At 47.4% G+C, this 20,951-nt stretch overlaps 1 protein-coding gene across 2 annotated transcripts in view; it reads left to right on the forward strand.

Moving 5' to 3' along the window:
* The window catches only part of LOC144139377 (hemocytin-like), a 224,618-nt gene that overhangs the window by 44,780 nt on the left and 158,887 nt on the right, over positions 1 to 20,951 (forward strand). For both annotated transcript variants that reach the window (XM_077671743.1, XM_077671748.1), the window contains exons 11-21: positions 620 to 747; positions 2,133 to 2,292; positions 4,144 to 4,375; positions 5,032 to 5,299; positions 9,633 to 9,719; positions 9,805 to 9,963; positions 12,627 to 12,765; positions 14,013 to 14,183; positions 17,064 to 17,301; positions 18,191 to 18,385; positions 20,686 to 20,811. In XM_077671743.1, coding sequence (XP_077527869.1) covers positions 620 to 747; positions 2,133 to 2,292; positions 4,144 to 4,375; positions 5,032 to 5,299; positions 9,633 to 9,719; positions 9,805 to 9,963; positions 12,627 to 12,765; positions 14,013 to 14,183; positions 17,064 to 17,301; positions 18,191 to 18,385; positions 20,686 to 20,811 — 1,903 coding nt within the window. The remainder of the gene's footprint in view (positions 1 to 619; positions 748 to 2,132; positions 2,293 to 4,143; positions 4,376 to 5,031; positions 5,300 to 9,632; positions 9,720 to 9,804; positions 9,964 to 12,626; positions 12,766 to 14,012; positions 14,184 to 17,063; positions 17,302 to 18,190; positions 18,386 to 20,685; positions 20,812 to 20,951) is intronic.

The following is a 20,951-nucleotide window of genomic DNA, read 5'->3' on the forward strand; positions in this document are numbered from 1 at the left end:
TCCGGATTAATTTTGACCACCTGGGGATCTTTAACGTGCGCCGAAATCTCGTACACACGGGCGTTTTTGCTTTTCGCCTCCATCAGAAAAGCGGCACATCTTCACAAAAATCTTAGTATTTATCCAAGTCGAAGGGCAGGCCCCCGCACAATATAATTACTACTTGACCCCCAGTTAACAATCGCTTGAAGCTTAGCCTACGGTAAATCCGGGGTAAATGTAATAGAAATGTATTGCTTTTCAACCCATCTGATACGTTGTTCTGGCAAACCCAACATTGTATTTCTGACGAGAAAAAACGAAAACTACCATGGCAGTTCCTAAATATTTGTTGAGGCTCATAGAACCACAGCTGCTTAAAAGAAGTCCGCAACGCTCCAGCCCACCACGCATAGTACTGCACGCACGTCCTAATAGAAGCTCAAACCCGAACAAATACTTGCGCTCTTTTAATGAACTGAATTTTGCGGTATGACAGCAATTGTAAGAGCGTTCCTGCATTAAAGACACCTGAACTGTATAGTTTTGGTAAACCGTACCCACGCTTTGCATCATGCTATGCCAGGATTAACCTTCTTGCCGTTTCTGTTCACTGAAGCTAAGGTATCCTTGCTTGCAGACTGCATTCACAGCGGCCTGGAAAGGGAAGCATGCACCATTCAATCCAGCGCGGACAAGACCGTTTCCCTGAAATCTTTCGAACGGTGTTCTATTATCTTCAACGAAATCTACAGGGAATGTCACAATGTGAGTTTGAACTACAGCTTACTTATGCTATATTTCCAGCCAATCAGTTTACCCTTTCATTGGGTGAACGTACAGACAACACGTGCCATGCAGCCAAATTTTCAAAGCTTTTAGCAGTTAAAAAAACTACGGGCGCACGGGAGCAGTTCTTAACATGTCTAAAAGCGACAGCATTACTCACCGCTAAGTGTGTCGCTCAGTTACGACGTGCGTTAGTGTCGCGGCGAAATTTATGATGCTGGTACGTTATGTTTCCGTGCGTAATGTTGCTGCTTATGAGGCTGCGACAAGGCAACACGACAAGCCACCCACACTGCTATCTGCCAGCTGATTTTCTATATATCAGGTTCAAACTGCGCGCCCTTGGCCTGCTTAACGGCGCCGTGTAGTCAATCGCCCGCATAATCAGCACCCATCCACGAGCACCTCGCCGTGTTTCTATTTCTCAGGTTGAAACTACGCGCCTTAGGCCAGCTGGCGCCATGCAGTGCATCGCTGGCCAGGCAGAGCTGCACGACGCGCCCAAAATCGAAGATATTCGCCACTTTTTCCTGTTGGAACGGGGGCGCAGTGCAATGGTTACACAGTGATAAACTCGCTCGTCTACGGAGCGGTAGCAGTAGCGGTGGGGCTGAGAATCGAATACACATAGTCGCTCTTGTAGTTCAATGACGTTGTATGTGCATTCTGTTTCTTTGCCACGACTGTTCTGCCACGGCTTCCTGGTGACAGCTGGGTTTTCGTACGATAAGCCATACAATGCCCTCCTGTTATTCACAGGAAATTTGAGCACCGTATTAACCGTGTTGAAGTTCTCTGCGCCTGCAAGTTTGTTGTGCTGGAGGCGGGAAGAAAAACAATCGCGGCAAGGAAATAAGTATCAATAAAATGGAATAAGAAAGTCAGCAAAAGGCTAAACAAAAAATGTTTATATCTTCAAAATTGAGAATAAGCAAGCAAGTGACTTCAACGTTGCTTTCTCCCTCGTTTCTTACTCTCATAGGTACACAGTAGCGAAATAAACTCTAAAGCACCCCGCATACAGAAAACAAATAGTATCTTTAACCAAATTTCCAATCGAAGGGTGCAAATTAACTGAGCCCTCCCGCAGGGCCACTGGCCGAGGCTCGGTATGTGTATGCTCACTCTACAGGCTCGGTATGTGTATGCTCACTCTACACAAAATATCCCAACACTGGTCAAGGAATAATAACTAAAGGGCGCAAGTAAAGGTGGTTGGCGAATTTAAATTTTTAACTCGCGTATGATGATATTTTTGGCGGATTGACAAGAGGGGATAGTTCGTTTCCGAGAACATTGTAGGCACCAAGTGGGAGCTGACAGTGCTAATTCGTCACTGCACGCGTGCGTGCCTTCACGAGCAGGTGCTACGACCGAACCGATTCTTCGAGGCTTGCAAGCAGGACTGCTGCGACAAGAGGTCACCGGATGGCTGCGAGTGCGCCACTCTCGACGAGTACTTCCGCGAGTGCCAACGCCTCGGCGTGAGCATGAAGGAATCCTGGAGAAGGGACACCGTTTGCCGTAAGAATGCGCACCTTCCTGCTTATTCTTTTGCGTGAACGTGAATATCGTTTGTTTGTTTGATTGATTGATTGATTGATTGACTAATTGATTGATTGATTGATTGATTGATTGATTGATTGATTGATTGATTGATTGATTGATTGATTGATTGATTGATTGATTGATTGATTGACTGACTGACTGACTGACTGACTGACTGACTGACTGACTGACTGACTGACTGACTGACTGACTGACTGACTGACTGACTGACTGACTGACTGGATTGGATTGATTTCAGCACCTGTTGACTTAGATGTAACCCGCTCGTCGTTTTTTTCTTCCATTTACGGAGAGACGGTGGAAGTTTACTTGGTTTTGTGGCAAACAACCATAAAATCTACCGTCTTATGAGCCTGAAACCTCCTCCCAAAAGTATGAGTCTTTAGTCATGTTGTTAATACGAGATAGTCACAGGCGACCGAAACACGTTTTCAACATTGTTAGAAAACTCCTGCAACCGTAAGACTTAAGAACTCAATCTGAGCCGAAGATCGCTTACCGAAAAATCATTGAAAAGCCACCATCACAATAACGAAAGTATTTTCTGTCGGTATAATTGGGCGACACTATGTGAATAATATGCCGACATAAGACATAGTAATGCCTAAAATAACTGTTTGTCTTTGCTGGCGTCATTTCTGTGAGCTATCGCTCCCCCTGCGGAAACGAAAGCTACCTTACTTTTAAAGCTTCTGGATGAACTTGTACCTTCTGGCATTATACTCCCCATTTTGTGTCCCTCCTAGAAGTGGAGAAGATTTCGAAGTCAAAAAGACATTTATTTAATGAACATAATTTACTACCAGCTGTCAAGCATCTAGGCCGTTTCAACATTCAACCTTTATGCAAAGGGACCGCAAAGCTGAAAAATTAATACAATTTTCACAAGTGTTTGTCGGCTCAGTTTTTTACTACCAAAAAACTGTCTGGATAAATATTTGTGAGGATTGCACTGTTTCTGAACTTTTGCATGTACTTTGCATAGTATTTTAATGTTGAAACGGCCTAGATGCATGACAGCTGGTTGTAAATTATGTTTGCGAAATAAATGGCTCTCCAGTTCGCTATAAAAGCAGTTGTAAAACTTCTGCGTCTACGAGAGATTTTTTTTTTTTTTTTTTTTTGATTCGAGGGTTTAACGCGCCGACGCAAGGCAAGAGATGAGGCGTGCCGTAGTGGAGGGTTCTGGATTACGTTTGACCACTTGGGGATCTTTAACGTGCGCCAAAATCTCGTAGACCCGGGCGTTCTTGCTTTTCGCCTCCATCAGATACGCGGTCGCCGCGGGCGTCTACGACAGTGTTCTTCTTAACCCCTACTCTGAAAAATTCCCCGTGAAGGCCAAGGTTCCACGCCTCCGTTGTTCAGGCAAGCTTTACATTGCGAGGAATGCGCTCTTAGAGGCTGTGATTACTGAAAATCAGGTATTTGTACTAAAATGAGGTAAGCCCCCCATCTCCTCGCTCAAAACAAATGCGAATGAAAGTAAGATTATCCCTTTTCGTTATAAGCCTCCTTTTTACACCGAGCGCGAAGAGTGCAAGGGCCCCATCAGGCCTAAAACAGACCAAGCCAGAAAAAACATTTCTGCTATAGAGAAGAAGTAGTCAAACAGCGCTTGACTATGTTTAATCCTGTATTTAATACTAAAGTGCTCCTCAGGTGGTTGATATTGGGTACAGCAGATGTCCACCCTGAGGAACATTTTGCCAGTAAAAAATCTCCGATGTCAAAATGAAGTTTTGGTGAAGGGTTTACTTACGCGTGAAAAACTGCCCCTTTCAACTCGGCTTCTCTCCTATGCAGCGCACACTTGTAGTGGCGGCACCGAGTACCGTGAGTGCGGGCCGTCGTGCCGAGCCACCTGTGCCAACCGCGAGCCAGCATGCACCGTGAGCCAATGCGCTTCAGGCTGCTTTTGCCCCGAGGGAACGCTGTGGCACCGTGGGCGCTGTGTGAGGCCGCAGCAGTGCGGGTGCTCGTACAGGGGCCGCGACTATGGACCCGGAGAACGGATTGACCAGGACTGCAACACATGGTGCGTACAAAGGCTACCCGGTAAAGAGGCTGACAACTCACCCCAAACAGAAATTCACGATCGCGAGGCATGGCCCCATGCGCTGAATGAGATCCTGGCGTTTCTCAGAATGTTTCCCTCCGTGATGTCCCCCTCCTCCCTAATAAAAAGAAGACACTTAAGTGGGAAAACACCACCACTAATATGGGTAGATCACCATTCCGAGATTGCAAACATACAATTCGCTGCCACCGAAGCTGCTAAGTAACGCAGACAATTTCGCAATACGGAGGTCCCTATCGTTACACAATACATTTATCATAAGAATACGATTTATGATATCCCAAATGTGATGTCACAGATCATGTGGTGTCATGTGATGCCTATCCCGCTTAACCCTTCACAATTGCGCGGGGTGAAGAAGGATTGCCAGGGCTTGTTTAAGCATTTTCCACACAAATAAATCGAGTAAGTTGAGATCTAAAGCAAAAAAAAAATTATCTGACAATTTGTGTCGAGGGTATTTGTTTAGAGGCATGAACTCGGTTTACTTCGAGGAACTGTCACTTAGAATACATGCATTTCCTGGAATACATGCATTTCCTAGAATAGATTCTCTGTGGTGCGTCTTAGGTGTCTTATGTTAAACCCGCTGCCGTGCGACCCATGTTACGCAGCGTGTGCGAGGACGGCTCGTGGCAGTGCACGGCGGCTATCTGCGAGGCCTCGTGTTCGGTCCTGCTGGGAGGCATCTACAGCACCTTCGACGGACGGCGCTTCCAGACGCGCGCCCACTGCGGCTTCATTCTTCTCCAGGCCGAGGGCATCCGGGTCATCCAGAACAGGCGCACCTGCGTCGGTCTCCCCAAGGACGCCGTCTGCTTGGGTGACGTGCACCTGCAGCTCGGCGAAGGGGTCCTTATCTCCGTCAACCAGGAGCTCCAGGTGAGAGAGGATGTGTCAACGGCACGGTTGCTCGAAGTGCTAATAGAGAGATTTTGAGCTGCATTTCAGCGCTTACATTATTTCTTACCGGGATGGATGCTAATGAATGTGCATGCGCGCGCATTACCGGTTCGCTGCTTGCCAAGCAGGTTTTTACCTTGACCGCAGCGCTACCTCCTCGAACCAACTGAGCCTTGCCTATTGATTACAGCCGCTGAAGTTCACTCGTCTTCTCCTGCTTGTCAAAGTCGACAAAAAGGTCACTTGATACGGTTCACAAAATCCTTGTTATTCAACAATTACAATTAGTAGGGCAAACGAAGAAAACAGTTCCAGGCGTGGGAAAAATGGCGGCCTGACCCGGCCGTTTAGACTACTTTCAGCAAGTTGTTTTGTTTCCAGTACGTTCTTACGCCTCCTAGATAGACGAAGCAAGGAAAATTTGGTTTCATGTATGTAAGAAACCTCTTTTTTCATGTGTTACGTGGAAGTATTTGGAGCCGCAATAACCCGTTTAAGGTTGTTCTTGAGTTCTAAAGGCGCTCACTACATGTCGACATTCAAAAAGGTACGTTTTTCAGGCTGTGCGGAAAAGTGCGCAGTGCGCCTCGAGGAAATTTATTATGCTCTCGATGTCAGGTACAATAACTTGCTAGCACTACTGGGTAATCCTTCGATAAAAACTGCCCCGATCGACGGTGTGAACGTGGTTTGAATATAAAGCCAAACGAGTGCGTGGCACCAAGTACGATCTGTCGGAGCGCTGTCTAAAAGAGTGCAGAGAACAAAGTACGAGTGTGTTTAATTTGCGATTACGCATGCTTCTAAATTCATTACCTTATTTGTTCATTAGCTTAATAGAACTTGGAAGTATTACAGCTTTATCCTACCCTAGCACACGAATCCAATGCAGTCCATTTCGCGTTTGCTGCGTGATGCTGGGGACATGGCTTCGGAGTAGTGGATTCATGTTACGTACTAGAAAAAAAAACAAGCTCAGTTGGAACGAAGGACAGAAGATGGCGTGGTTTGCTTTATATCAGCAAGAGACATCTTTCAGCGCTCTTGTGTGTCACGTGAACTTCTGCCTTTCATCTCGGCTGCGTGGTTTCTGATGGTAATTATACCCAACCAACACGCTCAAACAGCCACGTCAGTACAATTCATGTTACTTGTATTAAAACTTTCACTTTTAGTCATATATAATACCTGTTACTGACAAGAGAATTTCCGGTTATGGGGCCGCTTGTGCAGTTCAACGCCATACAATTTGTTTTGAGATGGGTCCGATAAACCACAAGTTACAGCTGTTTCCTGTAACCATACTACCCCCGTAGAACTCTTTGTTTTAACAGCAGACGGAAGTTCCTAATTGTTTCAACTTATGGTGGAATAACTATCACGAGAAGTAACTGAAACTAGGAGCAATGATCGCGTTGTCTTGTCGGCCAATTGTGATGTAGTGTCTTTCCGGATAGTGACAATAAAACAAGACCAGGGGCCGTTCTCTGTAACCATACTACCTCTGTAGAAGGCCCTATATTGACAGCACACAGGAATGCCGAATCGTTCACAACTTAACGGTTCACTTACTGTGGCAAGCAAATGAAATTAGGAGTAATAATAGAATGGTGTTAGCGGCCAATTGCGGTATTATTTTTTCCAAGCGAACTACATGAGATTGATTGAGAGCAGTATTGCCTGGTCCTCAAAACAAAAATCGCCGGAAAATTGCCAAAAGCAGCGAGGAAAGCCGCCACCTCGAACTCAGCGTTTGAAAAGTACCCAGAAAAATCGTCATTTTGAAAAAATTGGGTCCATCTCCCCGCGAGGGGGACTCGAGCAAATGCGTCGCATAGGGGGTGGGTGTATTGCGTTAACGTTTAGTGTTTGGGGAGTTGGTGGTAGTGAATACGTTGTATCAGCAGCTTCTTGACGTAGTTTGAATGAGTCAAGGATATAAGGCGCGTTCGTAGCCTCCCATTCTGTGTCGGCTTTGTGGCGCAGTGGGTAGAGCACCATGTACATTGCGTTCCGCCCGCAGGGTCGAGGGATCGAAACCAGGCGCCGGATAGTATTTTTTTTTATATAGTGTAGGGTGCGGACTACGACTACGGACGTCTACGCGGGTGACATCGTGAGTTACTGAAATGCTCTGCATTTAAAAAAAAAAAAAACGATGGTAGCCATTTCTTTTCGATTCAATGGCCTGAGTAGAAGAAAAGGCGGAAAATTATACGAGGGGTAGTGAAACTGGATAACAAATATTCATTTGCCATGGATCGGAAAAATAAAAGTTGTTCTTCGTTGTCTCCTAAGAAAGGTATAATATGTTACTGTATGTAAATTATTCAAATAGTATAAACGAATATAGAACTTGCGTTCACTGCACACTGTTTTTACCCCTTTCACTGCCTCCTTACGTTCCCGTGCCTATTATAAAACGTCAAAAACTCCCCCCCCCCCCCCTCCACCCACATGGTATCTCAAGCGCCCGTGAACTGCCAAAAACATCACACGAATTCACACTGACGGCGTTGCTTGAAGTTTTTGACGCGATTCTTAACGCAGGTGATTGAAATTAAAAAAAGCGACACAACGTGTTTGGAATTGTGCCGGTAAATAGCAATGTACGTTGGTGTGTTTTGGGTGACACTAACTCCTTGGGCACTATTCTCCGCTTTGCCATATCGTTCCCATTTTCTTGTTCTGACTGGCTTCTAGTTTCATCTTGACTACTGAAAAGCCCTGAACGAGAAAATAAGGCGTCTTTTCTCGAACGTAAGGTGTCAGAAGACCGCGGAAACATATAAACAATCATCAGCGCTCAAAGGAGCCAGAAACTAGCTACACCGCCACACTAGTGTTCCAGTCGCCACGAGCCTCGAAAAGTCCCCAGTCCCCAGTTTTGAGACAAATCGCCAAGCCTGGCAACCCTGGTTGAGAGCTACAGAGCATTCGCGGTAACGCTGGCTTTGCCGCGAAGCGTTTCGTTGCGTGGACGCCAGACATGATTCAGCGATTGGGGGCTAGCTATACGTAGCTTCGATGTAAAGCCCTACAGAGTTGCGCTTTGCTGCAGCTGAAACTAGATGATGTTCTGCGTGACGTAGTGGGAGAGAAACATCTTTGCCGTTGAGGGAGAGGGGGCACCAAATTGTAGTGTTAGTCACTGGCCCGATGCACGCCCGCAAAATCGCACCACAGTCAGTCGCACTCCCACTCCTCTCCTTTCCATGCTTGCGTTCCCCATGGTAGCGCCTTCTGGTCGCTGGGTGAGGGGCGGGCCCGCACGTGCACCCTGGCCTTTACAAGATAGAGTTAAGCGTCTGTTGTGAGTGAAGTAATGCGTGCAGTGCTCTGTACAGGGTAGAGCAGGTGGTTATACAGACTTCGGCGAACAGAAGCAAACTCGGAGAAAGAACTGACTTGGAGGAGAAGCTGGCTAGGTGATGAGAAGCCCGCTAAGCATTATGAAGACGCGGGAACCTTCGCTTTTCTCCTTTTCTTGCTCATCTCCTCAGCATTCCTGGCCCCTTCAGCTAATCTGGTACGCTGCGCCCGCTGAAGCTTTCCACCAAGACCGCAATTCTCCTTTGTTAACAACCGGGGATCTCGCAAACACTGCGCCACCGATGTCGTTTAGAGTGCCCACAAGACAAGGGGGTGATGTCGAGGGGGGGGGGGCGCAGTAACAAGACGCACGGGGTGGTGGCATGGTGCCTGAGATCACGGTGACGCTGCCCGAAGCAACTGCTGACACAGCCTAGCGACTCACGGCGTAAACCACGAGTTCTACCCTAATAACACGCGTTTTAAAAATAGTTTCACACAGCCTTGGTAAATCCTCGCACCCGGGTATGAGCTACCTGATCGGTATTTCGAAACTGAGGACTGTCTGAAATGGGTAACGGAAAGGGCCCGTTCAGTTTCACGGGCAACGCTCTGCGAAGATATAGGCCATGCACATTTTCTGTTACACGTGGAGAACAGCCCCGCCAAGTTCTCCACGCAAGCCTCACCCAAAAAACGGTGCTAGGGTACGAGGAAACGGAAAGTACATCCTGGGTACGAACGCTGCTGACTTAAGTCAAGATTTCGAGAGCTAGCTCTTGGTCAGTCCCACATTAACAAAAACAATGATGCCAGTATGATGATGATGATGATGACGGTGATGATAACGGTGATGATAATAATGATGATATTTGGAAGCAGACGTGGCGATCTCCATACAACTTCCGAATAAAAGCTCGTAGTTCTAAATAATTACCTCGCTCCCAAGCCATTCCCACCTCAGAAAGATTTGATCCGACTGTCCTTACGGCTCCCGCAGGTACTCATCAATGGCCGAGTGCTGAATTCCCTTCCTGCCGTGCTGCCGAACGTGACCATAACGAGACCAACCTCATTCTTCATCGAGGTCGGTCTATTCTTTCCACGACCTGTACCGCGGCTGTGGCCGAAAAAGAAAACTGAACTCATCCATCTTGCACATTTCCTTTCAGGTGCAAACGCCGGGTTTAACACTTCTGACTGATGGCAAGAGCCGTCTCGTACTCACTGCAACCGAAGGCCTTTACACGAAGACGATGGGCCTATGCGGTACTTTCAATCACAACACTCAAGACGACTTCCTGTGTCCGGGAGGAGATGTTAACAACCAGGTACGCGAAATGGGTTATTGGCGGGAGATACAGCTTTGATTCGCAGCGCCAGCGCAAACTTGCGCTCCTTTTTGGTGGTCACTATCGCACTGAAATGTTCTTCGACATTGGCGAATATTAAGGGCTGCGAGAGCCCAAGTACACCTCATAGTGCCGGAACACAGCGAAGCACTATTCAAAGGACGAGGATCACGCCAGCGGTGTAAAGAAATTTTTTTCCATTGCCCTACAAAATGGCAGCCGATTATCCGATATTGTAATACGAAGCGGCTGCATGACCATCTTACGACATGCGCACCGCATAGTGATGTTTTGGCGACAATACGTAAATATTTTTGTAATATTACCTCGTTATTGCGATGATAGTGCGTTTTATTCAATAATCATCACGCTATTTTATTGCAATAGGGTCATGTACTTTTTTACAATTATTGCGTGATCCTCTGTTCCCTTTCTGTCACGAGCACGTCTTCACTTACATATTACTTTGTTGGTGAACATTTATTCAGGAGCCATCGGAGCTGAGTCTGTGGGCCAGCCTACCAGGAACAGGGACCTCGCGCCGCGCATGCCCGTAACGATGTCACTGATGAGTCACTCTGCGTTACCACAGCAACGACACCTCCCTAGCTTCCGTCTCGCTTTGCAGCACGCGCTCTCTTGGTCCCCTTAATCGCGGTCCCTTAATCCCCTTAATCGCGGTCCCCTCGGCACCCTCTGCCATGGAATCGTCACTATCCAGGAGGTACCTCAAGCAGCATCGCTGCAAATGAGCCCAGGGGCCCTATTCTCGACTGCACAAATTCCCAGGCGATTCGCCATGTTTTTTTTTTTTTTTTTGCGTAAGCACGACGTAAGAAATCAGTTACGTGTTGCACATATAGCTATGACGACATACAGTGTAATTTAACGCTTCACTCATAAAGATCGAAACCCAGGTATCAAATATTGCGCATAAAAGAAATAAAAACCCTTGGCGCATACTATAAAAATTAAGATGGTAGCTGAGGCTGGCAAGAGAAAGACATTTCTGCAGGTCAAAATTGGTGTCAACACCACAAGGCGATCGAGTAACGTTGATCCAAAAGCGACCGAAAGGCGGATGTTGAGCTAAAAATCATCAAACTATTTTTTAGTGTATCTATTTATTTCTTTCAATCGCTTTTAGTAACATAGCTGGGCTCTCTGCTTCAGTGCAAGCTTTGTTGCGTTATCACCTTCCCTGCCGCCACCGCCGCCACGCCATCGTCTGCTGCTATGTTAGAAGTTTATGGCGTGATCACATAAAAAGACGGCCGCGACCATCGCTTGTATGACACATAAGAGCAGCGAAGCGCTACGCCTGATAACCGCGGAGCGCACCGATGTTGCCGATTGACTGATTCGTCTAGCTGGACATCAATAAGCGCTGTAATAAACAAAAGAGTCACTTTTCTTTGCTATTTTTCTCTTGAGTTGGATCATGTGACCCACTAGGAGAAGTGTGGACAAATGCCATGCATTGAGTTTTCTTTGTCATTGAGAGGCTTGTACTGCCCTCCTATGTTGCTGTACGCCAAACAAATAATTTTTATTTTATTGCCAAACATAAAAGCAAAATACTTCACGTTATTTGTATGCTCCATGATCGCTGACTTGGAAGCAGTCAAAACTATTATTCTTTATAGAAAACATGCTTTAAACCGCGCGTCATGCGAAACTGCGCCTGCTGAAATTTCCGGACAATTTGCGGCGCCGAAGGTCGGCGAAATTTTCTGCCCTATTTCGCAGCAAAAGCAGCCGCCCGCCATTTTCAAGCTGCTACGTAACATTACGTCACTTTTACGCAGGCTGAAGTTGCCAATGTGTGACGTGACCGTTCCCGCCAACTGTGTAAATTACGTCATGCCTTCTCAGCCAATCACAGAGAGGGCGTGTATTACAAGCAGTATTGTTGAATAGCTAAGACAGGCCTACGTTGTAATGTCCGGTGCATTTAGTCTAGTTTTTTTATTGCCCGCCAAGAATTATGTGCTTTAGTAGAGAGAAATTAGGCAAACTTTAGAACTGTTGACAGTAAACGTCATGAAACGCCAAAATGACGAAACCACACACAACCGCTTTGTCAACCGGAAGCACGTGGCCAAAGTTGAAAGCCAATCAGAAAAGACTTCCGGCAGATTCCTCAGTTCCGTGGGAATTTGTGCAGTCGAGAATAGGGCCCCAGCGTTATTTTTGCCATAAGGGCGGCGTCCGTTGGTAGATTCGAAAAACGCCTAGAACTACGCGGGTATTTACCGCGCACTGCCGCATTCGTTGGCGCAGCGCGTACATCCGTGGATTTTCTTGGTGCGGCATCAGTAACACTACTGCCACGGACGCCCGTGTTGGTGCATCCCTGTGTTCCCAACAGTGATGATATAATATTTATCCTAACCGGCATTCGCTATGTTAATGGCCTGTTGTTTCATTTCGGATTACCCATTTTTATTTGCGTCGATGTTTATTTCGCCTAAAGTTTTCACGTCGACGCTGCATCAGGATCAGGATATTCTTCTGAAAAATAGCTGTAAATACAAGCACACACGCTCAGTGTGGACACTGCATTTCTTTCTAAATTTAGCTGTAAATACAAGCACACATGCTCAGTGTTGGCGTTGCATTTCTGCCTAAACTTGCCATAGGTGGAGCTATTCGCGCAGCAGTGGGCTGACGGCGAGTGCGCCAGCGTCGAATCAGTGAACCAGCTGTGCGGAGAAGCCGCCTCACTGTGGGAGGAAAGCAAGCACGCCTGCAGGCAGCTCTACCAGGGAGCCTTCGCCGGTAAGGCTCTCATCACGCGGGCTTTCACATCTAAGGCGGCAAAGTCCTATCTCGGGAATGCCTGCGAAAATTGTATTAAATGCAGAGCATTTCTTAGCCTCACCTGTTCCTGCGTCGGACGGTGTCAACAGTTCCGCGTCCGCAGCAGGTGCGCCTCTCCTTCCCTCCTCTCTCTCAACAGCAGCTGGCGCGCGCATGCGTCGTAGTCAGCCCGTTCGCTCCGTCGCGGTCTCGGCGTAACAGGTGCGTGATAGCAGCGCGGTGGGGCGTGGAAGGGCGCGCGCTGCTTGCGCATGCGCGCTCTCTCCCCCCCCCCCCCCCCCCCCCCCCCGTACTGCTCTCCCTCTACTGCGCGCGCTGCAAATATAGCGGCTAGCGGTCGCTCGTGTTTCAGTCACTGCGTTGCTCCTTCCTTCCTTGGTTGACGCTCGTGCCCACGTTTACTCGTGTCTGCTACTCCAGCATCACGGAAGAAGCGATGGAAGCAACACTGCCTTCAATCAGTACTGAGGCCCCAATGCTCTGCATTTACTCGTGTTCCCCTCGCGGGAAGGCGCGGGAATTTTTTTATTTCCTATTCATGGAATGAGAATTGGTCAGCACAGTGAGATAAGAGCATTGAAAAACTGGCTTAGATTCTGTTTTGAAACGACATGGTTGGTGGTTCGATACAATATTTTAACACTTCCCTTTTGCGGATACCTATCTCTACACTTGCGGTGGGAGTTACTTTTGGGCTTGGGCCCGTACCAATACTACCTATTAAAATTTTACCACATCAGCCGAATAAGCGTTCTTGAATTCTGAAGACGTCCACTCAACTGAGATTGTATAACTAGGCTAAATTCATAGTGGAACAATAGAATTTTTCAAAATAACTGAGTAATTAGCTCAGCCCAGTTTATGAATGCTTCCATATTGTGTAGAGGATCCGAAAGGATCCATCAAAACCACCACAACATTGGTCCTCTTTAAGGTAGCCGCAACAGCGCATAAAATCTACTTCTTCTCTGAGGTATACACTTAGTGACTGCAAAGGCCAGCAAACAAATTTTGTAAACGGAATCCTTAATATATCCGATATCTCCTCGTAAAAAGTCGATATTTGTGCTAAACATTGCTAAAGGCTGTCACCAGCGTTAGTTTGCACGTTTCCAATTGAGTATGATTACCTCACGTTCACCAGCTTAAAAAGCTCCAACATTTTTTCTCCTCTCTCCGGCCCATCCCCATCGACGTGGATGCAGAGTGCCACCGTTCGGTGAACCCAGACCCATTCTTCGAGCTGTGCATCCAGGCCTCATGCAGCTGCCACTCAGATTCCGGAAACTGCCTCTGCCCCGTCTTCTCGCATTATGCGTACCTGTGTGCCGGCAAAGGACACGCGGTGGACTGGAGGCCCCAAGTACCTGCTTGCGGTGAGTGCCCCATGATACCACGGAGCTTTTGGCAGGCCGGTTCAATGTAATGAGCAGGGGTCGTTAAATGTTCTATTTACTCAAAAGAGACGCCGACCAGAGTCAGGTACATTGGCTAGTTAAATTTTGGCTAATTAGCCTGAAATTGACTCAGGCCATGTTCTGGGTATGATATACCACTTAACACGCATATTCAGAAAAAATGCCGTGTTAAAACTGTCGTTTCGTAGCACCCTCCTGTCGGTTGGTTTACTTCCCTGGGTAATCACGACAAACATGCAAGTTCACAGGACGAAAGTTAGCTAATTGCCAGCTTGTTCAATTGTAAAACCTGTCCGGGAACGCAAAAAAAGCCTATTCTTTTTTTGGCGCAAATAAAAAAATAATTTTCTCAAAAAAAGCTCGATGAAGGCGTAACACAAAAATTCCCGTTAGTTGAGATTTCGGCACGCACGTTAAAGATTTACAGGTGGTCGAAACTATTCCACAGCCCTCCACTACGGCGGACCTTGTAGCCGAGGTGTAACTTTGCGGCTTTAAACCCCTAATTTTATTTAATAATTATGAAAAATGAGACTGCCCTGAAGTGCTTGGAAGCTAATGCCACGTCACTGAAGATTTTGTCGTTAAGGGTGTATGGTGAATTTCCTTGTGCAGCGCATTGCAGATAAACTAAGGCTTTGAACTTTTGTGTGTTATTTCAGAGATGACAGGGGGTGAAGACGGCTGGCGTCAATACTTGTACGGGGAGTGAAAAAAGTCATGGTGTATGTCAGTTTGACGGGGTGGCACGCACACTTTTAAGCCAGGAGCCAAAAGAGACGAAATCTGAAATGGGCTGATGAAATGCCGCTCTTTTTTAATTAAGTTTGGGCTGGAGAATTTTGTAAAAAAGTAAAAAGTGTGAACGAAAGGCGCGAACTATTGATACACAGTTAACAATTACTAAAACAGGCAGGGAAAGGTGTGCACATGAACACATAAAGTTTAAGAGTTTGTCTCTGGATGTAAAATAAGGGTGGATTCAGGTAAATTTAGCAAGTGAATCGATTAAGTTCGCGGCTATAAGGAATTCGCGCTATCGCCCTTGTGAAAATTATACTGAAAGGTTGGGTCTCGTTTGTTAATTTCTGGTAAGCGAGTCGTTTGATGTTCACAGTAGATGAGTTCGTACGATCCACGTGCGAGCCGCTGCACTTCATGAAGGCAGAAATAGAAGCAAGTAGAAAACAATGACAGGTCCGTTGCTACCGAATTTCTCCCTTGAATTTTTCTGTCCATGCGTTAGTTTTGATTTCAAGTACAGAAAGAAGGAGTGCGTGCGCTCTGAATCAGGTATAACAAACCACTACTAATCGCAGCGTTGTGGTGTCATGCAGAGCCAGCGAACAATCGGCCTCGGTGGACACTGTCGTAGCTACTGCGCGCTTTTGAAAATTCTTCCGATGGGCCTTGGCATGCCTGCGGTATTTCGTATTTTGACGGCGACCTCACTGAATGGCCACGAACGCCTATCAAAATTTTGTGGAAATTTTGGCCAGAAAATGTCGCCCGATAGTTTTTCTTCCTGCTGCCTACTTCTGTGACGTTCTTACGCCAAGCTGTGTGAATGTCTGAAAATATTGCGGGAAGCGTTGGCTAAGGATTTCTGAAGTGCCTCATCATCTATAGTCGCGATTCGCATTGGTGAAAGCAAAATGTGAGTGTTTAAGCTAGCGGGAAAGTACTGTATTTATTTGATTCTAAGCACCCTCCTTTTTCCGCCATCGTTATGCTGAAAGTGAGAGGGGTGCTAGGTTCGAAAAACCTAAATTCGCCCCCCCCCCCCCCCACCACTTTTTTTTCTTGGCCGTATCTCGACGAGACGGGCTCAAAGAATAATGTTTCATTTGGCGAACATTAAAACAAGGTTAGAGACAGTCAACCCACTGCTTACGTAGGATACTTAGTCACTCTCACTACCATTCTAGCCCGTTGTCCCGCTTGGGACACCGCTTTCAGTATCCCCCAGGAGGTCGTCTTCTGTCCCGTTAAGCGCTTTTAATTGAAAACTTCATAAATGACTTGGCCACAACGTCAACACAGACCCTTTCACATGCGCCTGAAATCCAACTTGCGATGGCTGCTTAGAAGAGGGGGAGCGTCGATTCCCGCGAAAACGTTTTTACATTTTTTTTTAAGTAGGGGCGGGTGCTTACAATAGGGGGGGGGGGGTGCTTATAATCACAAAAATATGTTAGGTACCAAGCAAGCAGCGTGAAATTCGGTTCTTTGGAATACTGTGAGGTCCAAGCGAGGGACCATGCATGTTGTCCGGCCAGATCCGCCACAATGATGACCGGCCCTATCTGACCGCTGCCGCCGGTACTATGCTGCACTTTTTTTAGGGATACTTTCTATACTATGCACACAACAGCCATGGCCACGGACTTTCTGTTTTAAATTATAAGCGGCATCCAAATGCCACGAATCATCATTTCGCTTCGGAATCATGTCGCTTTCACGACCGGCTATAATTTATAGATGGCTTTTCATTCACGGCCTTTGCAGTTGTAGATTAAGTTTGCGCACTTTTTACCAGTACATTGATGGAATTTGTTGAAGCCGCTTTCTAAATAACTGCCTTTCTTCGCAGAATGAACACCGGACACTAAAAAATTTTAAAGAAATGAAACACCTTATCAGCGACGAAGGAATGCCCTAAGAGCCCACCTACGCGCTTACGCAGGTCCCTTTGGCTTGGCACCGATGATGTAATTTCGTGCAGATAGAGTTCATTTTACGTAGAACAACGGCGCCTTGCTATACGGCGCCGCTTTTCCATTGCCGCCTTGTTGCATTTCCCCTGTACCTCAACACTCTTCGCCTGCGTCATGGCAGGTGTTTTCTGCGAGGGTGGCCAGCAGTACCAGAGCTGCGCGTCCGTGTGTGACTCGAGTTGCGCACTGATCGGCCGAAACACGTCCTGCGACAGTCGGTGCGTGGAAGGGTGCGCGTGCGAGCCGGGCTTCAGCATGGACCGGAGAGGCCACTGCGTGCCAGTGAGCCAGTGCGGATGCTTCTTCGCCGGCCATGAATACCCGACCGGTTTCAAGCAGCGCCGCCACGATCAGTACTGGTAGGTAAACTCGCCCCATTTTTGATGCGAGTGCATTGAATGGCCCATTGAACGAAAAGGCCGGCGTCTGAGACAGCAGCATGGCTCCTTAGGAAGCGTTCCAGAGCATGAGGCCTTCCACAGCGCGAACTTAAACTCAGCAGCAGCGAAGACATTCTAAAGCGTTAAGGCGGATCTCAAAGCAAAGCGTCTCAACCAGCAAGATTACAAAGCCCTTTGAAAACTGAGTCACAAACAGCGCAGGGACGAGACGATAGGAAGATCACACAAACACGGCGCTGTGTGATCTTCCTATCGTCTCATTCCTGCGCTGTTTGTGACTCAGTTATGTACCACCTGGCCCGCCTACAATCCCTTTGAAAACACGGGTCGGAATCAAGGCGTATCAGGCTTATAACTGGACATTCATGCTTTCACATTCAGAACCCGCAAGTAGGGCTTTAGGTGTCCTCGGACTTTTTTCGTCAAGCCATTGGAAGTCTCACAAACCAGCTGTTCGCCGCAGCAGTGTAGTGTTACAAGGAATGCTAGTGAAAACACGGGGCTTCTTGGTAAGGATGTACCTTTAAAGTGCTCGATGCTTGGTATGAATCTCTGGGAAAGAAATTTTTGCCGCATGAAACAGATTGCATGTTTTTATTACCCAGAGCGGCTAGAAATAGTGTCACACAAAGTAGGTAGCCACTTAATCGAGTGCCCGCCTAATAGAAATCAGAGAATATCTCGTTTAGCTATCTGTGCGGCCAAAACAGTCCGTATCACCCGTTATTTAACGCTTAGAAGCAGTCTGCATTAACGCTGGACAAAAAAGCTCTTTTAATCAGCAGTCCATCTCCTTCCTTCTTACAGTCACTAACCTACTTTATTACGGTGTCGAACGCCTCCTTAGTGAATGCTTGGCTGGCCAGTGGCAGTGCCGTCCTGCCAGCGCGGATGAGGTGATACTGGTGCCCCCTGCCGGAGAGTGCGGCACAAACGAGGAGTTCACCGAGTGCCGCTCCAACTGCCCCGCTACCTGCGCTACTCTGCACAGCCCGCTGCCGACCGCGGGCTGCGCCGTCGATGTCTGCCAGGCTGGATGCCAGTGAGTTCAACAACAGAACACTTACATTGTCTCTTTTCCTCAGCCTGTGTGTGAGTGTACGCCTTTTACAGCGAAGCTGAAGGAGCCCTTATTTAAAAGTAGCAATTTTGGCTATGGGTCCATGCATTTTTCATGTGCGCGAGCGGAAGCACCTTGTTGTAAAGGGTAAAACCAATTATATCGCAAATGCTCAGCAGAAAACGGTTGTAACTCCTGTTTTATCAATACACCGTTCAAACTAAATGACAGTTGGCCGCAAATACGACTCTATTATTACACCACGTTTCATATACTTGTCATAATTAGTTCGCAGCGAAGTTGTCGACGTCACAGAGTTACTGTCTGCTGTCAATACATGCACGGGCGGAGGAGTATGTTCAGAAAAAACGGCTGCAGCTCTTGGCTTATGGAAACTGTCTCAACAAACATTATATAACAATTGGCCGCAATGACGCCTCTTTCCATTACGCTGAGTTTCGTTCGCTTTGGCTTCACTTGTGACAATTAGTAAGTTCACGATAAATGAGTTCGCTCCTTTGTTCAAACTTCCGTGTCACCTTTGTGCCATGTGATAAACAGATTCACTGTCATGCACCTTCATGGAGTGGAATGACTCGTGATTTTTTAATGGAACCCCCGCAGTGGGGAGCAATTTCCTGATGGAGGGGAAAAACGAAAACGCCGTGGGTCTAGATTTAGGCGCACGTTGAAGATCCCCAGTTGGTCAAATAAATCCGGAGCCCTCAGCTATGGCACGACTCCTAGCCCATGTGCAGCTTCGGCGCGTTAAACACCACAATCAATCAATCAATCAATCAATCAATCAATCAATCAATCAATCAATCAATCAATCAATCAATCAATCAATCAATCAATCAATCAATCAATCAATCAATCAATCAATCAATCAATCAATCAATCAATCAATCAATCAATCAATCAATCAATCAATCGGGCGAAATTTATCGTGCCTGGCTGGGAAGCTGCCTGTTCGTTTCCGCAGAGAAGCATTTCCGCGGATATTGTGCATCGACTACAAAAAAGGGTGGGGAGGGGCTGCGTCATCACCGGTAATGTCTCAATTCCGCGCAAGTAAAAGTGCCCAGAAAAACGTTCCGTCAGAATTCGCCCCTGATCATCGCCGTCAAATGCGAAGCATTCTTTGGCTTGCTAGAGTCACTCGCTGTTACCTCACAGGCAAACGCTCATGAGAATACCGGGATCCAATCCAGAACATTATCTTTACCTCCAAGTCAATTCTGTCGTTTATCATCACCAAAATGCTCACAACTGACCAATTCATGCAGCCAACAATAAAACTTCTGCGAACGGCTATGTCGAGCAGACCACCTGACTCAAAAGTTCGGTCTGCGCTATTTGCATAACACAATGCAAGAATGACGTTTGAATTGCATGGTGACGCAGAGGAGATCCATTTTGGGCAAGTAGCAAGCACGTGGCTGTCGCCCACCGAATGTGCCGCGTTGGCGAAGTTCTTCGCTAAAGTGTATTGCGGTGAAGCTCAACCATTATTAGAGCGCACGGCGAGTGCTGCAAGCAGCGGGAGTGTTTCACAGTAATGCCAACGTTTGTTTCACCACTGCAATATTCGTGGTGCTGTGGTGCAGCGTTCACAGGCACGTCAGCGATTTGTTCTAGACGTGAAGAGCCTCTGGCCGTGTCTTGTCGGGCGGTTGATTTTGTGTCCGTGCAGCTTCTTCTGTCGCCTGGACGAGGCGTAGTTGGAGTAGGGGATAGGGGCTGCGCAGCACGGTCTCCCAGTGTTGTGCGTGTTTGATGTCGATCGGGCGCAGGGGAGCCATGTTGGGTTGTTTCCACCTGCACTTCCACGTAACGTGCGGGAGGTCTGCGTGCAGGCCACAGCTCTTGCAATAATCTCAGAAGGTTTCTCGGTGGAATCGACTGTAGGGAACCAGCTTGGGGTCTGTAAGGGACTGGAGTTGCCTTCCTGCCTTGGCTTCTGCAGCGTTAAATGTGCGGCATGACGCGGGAAACTTGCATGAGCTAAACTTGAGCTAAGGCGTGGGTAATAAAACGGAAAGCCACTCGTGGTTGGCATTCGTGCTATATTTTTTACACGCCATTCGTCGGGAAAGGAATGGCATCACCTAAAGCTCAATACCAAACGAGAAAGCATGGGACGTATGTTTCAAACTAGCGAATACCTTAGAGCTATATGCATCACGAAGAATTTCCGCGAAGCCCCATTTCCGTGGTGAACGCCCTCTAAGAGCGTGATAGGAGTTCGCGAACATTTTTTTTTGTTTTGTTTTGTACAGATGTCGCCGAGGTTTCGTCCGGGACGAGCGCACGGGTACCTGCGTCCAGCCAACTTCCTGCCCCTGCCAGCACGGAGTGCGTAGCTACGCCGACGGAGACAAAATCCACATTGAATGCAATGACTGGTGCGTGTTAAAGCAATACAGCAGACTCTTAGGGCTCGCCGAGCACGCAGCCGTGCGCCGCCGAGGACGCAGGCGGCGTCTGGGCGGCAGGCTAGTAGAGATCCCGCATGCAACTACAGGCAGTTTCGCTCCCTTTCTGC

This window comes from Haemaphysalis longicornis, unplaced genomic scaffold (genome assembly GCF_048455015.1).
Source record: "Haemaphysalis longicornis isolate Haplotype H1 unplaced genomic scaffold, Haemaphysalis longicornis Haplotype H1 scaffold_1, whole genome shotgun sequence".
Taxonomy (NCBI): domain Eukaryota; kingdom Metazoa; phylum Arthropoda; class Arachnida; order Ixodida; family Ixodidae; genus Haemaphysalis; species Haemaphysalis longicornis.